This window comes from Trachymyrmex cornetzi, unplaced genomic scaffold, assembly GCF_001594075.2.
Source record: "Trachymyrmex cornetzi isolate Tcor2-1 unplaced genomic scaffold, Tcor1.1 scaffold1166, whole genome shotgun sequence".
Lineage (NCBI taxonomy): Eukaryota > Metazoa > Arthropoda > Insecta > Hymenoptera > Formicidae > Trachymyrmex > Trachymyrmex cornetzi.
This window is the reverse complement of record NW_017295726.1, coordinates 967-2,614: the sequence shown is the minus strand read 5'-3', so window position 1 is coordinate 2,614 and position 1,648 is coordinate 967. Positions and strand designations below refer to the sequence as shown.

The 1,648-nt window shown below is 31.1% G+C and overlaps 1 protein-coding gene across 1 annotated transcript in view; it reads right to left on the bottom strand.

The window, feature by feature from the left end:
* LOC108765081 (putative nuclease HARBI1) overlaps window positions 1-522 on the bottom strand; it is a 4,713-nt gene extending 4,191 nt beyond the window's left edge. The window contains exon 1 of the mRNA XM_018513606.1: window positions 441-522. Within this exon, the coding sequence (XP_018369108.1) occupies window positions 441-522 (82 nt within the window). The remainder of the gene's footprint in view (window positions 1-440) is intronic.
* Window positions 523-1,648: the final 1,126 nt, after the last annotated feature.

Here is a 1,648-nt window from a genome sequence, read left to right as displayed (position 1 = left end):
GTTTAATCTCTATTCCTAATTTTTTCTTTTTCTAGTATTTAATATTTACTCATATTCTTGATATTATTTCTTCTATTATGCGAACCATATATACATACGTTTTCCATTTGCCTTTCATCAGGTTACATTTTCTAACTTATAAATTGTGCTTACGACCGGTCCAAAATAGAAAAACTTTAGCACGCTATTTGTTTCGGACTGATCATTAAGGTTGTAAGCACTGATAGAACTGTGAGCGTGAATCGGACCGCGGCCGTTGAATAGCGATTTAAATAAATGTAACTACACCATATACCTACATTTAAATACTTAATTTATAAATTACACATATATAATCTCTCTCTATATTAAAGAAACATATAACCAGTTTTACTTTTATTTACTATAAAAATAATTAACGACAAATATCTCAATTATATTTACTGTAAATAATGAAATACCTTGCAAAGATGTAAAAACTGGAGATATTGTAAAATTTGCAATGAGATAATAAGCAACTGCACGCGATAAACGAAAATGCATTATGAAGTCTTTTTCAATATAATTTTGAACAGTATTTTCGATGTAATTATTAATTTTTATATGGTGAATATGTTGTATTCCTCTTAATCCTAATTGTAAAAAGTATAATACTTCGTTATCTAAAATTTAAACAAAAAGACATAAATTATGATTAATAATTAGTCATTGATTCGATAAATATATCAAATATTTAGTAAAATTAAATATGTGAGTACTGATATATATGTACTATTTCTACATACTATCATAGTATAATATGTACGGAGGTACTGGAATTGGTGGTAACAGTATTTCATCATCATCCATTATATTTATTATTTCTTCTATTTCACCAATATTTCTGTCTTGTGCCATTTGGTAATTATTCAGAATTCCTAACCTCTATAGTCGTCAACTTTAACGCTTAATATCTCTGTTCGCGGGGCCGTCCCAATTACAGATTCTTTCGTTTTGTGCAAAAACACGTCGAATAAGCCTAATTTCGTCGAAATCGGAGGTTAGGGGACTATTCTGAATAATTACCCGCCATTTTAATAAATTTATGCATGTACGTGGACGTTTGAGTTGTTTTGAACAAATAACTAAATGAATTAGTACAAGTTCTTTTACGCTAGTAAATTCACTAGAATTTAAGTACAAAAAGTTCATGCAACGCGAACAAACCTATGCCACTGCGACTACTGCGGCTTTCGAGGTGAAGCAGTTACAGTGCAATATGGTCACTTAAAGAAGCACAACGCGTCAAAATATTCGATCCAGGAAATACAAAAATTTATACATTATATTTAATTGCAGAAGATACACATATATTCATTTTACCGAAAATGACTCTTAAATTCCACATCTGAATATTTATTAACTCTGTGTCCATATAGTTTTTAACACGAGGCAAACTGCATGAATTGATGATTCCATAATTAATTCATCTTCTTCGGAAAAACTATCGCTGCTGTTTTCGTTCAAAATTTATTGACAATTTAGTACGTTTGTCCATGTCTGTTTACACTGCCAGTCTACTGCAAAGTCGTTCCGAAATACGACGTTATAATAGTGCTGGCAGTACCACAGTAATTTTGGAACGGCTGCGGCAATACACCGTTGTGACATCATGATGGTTGCACTGCCA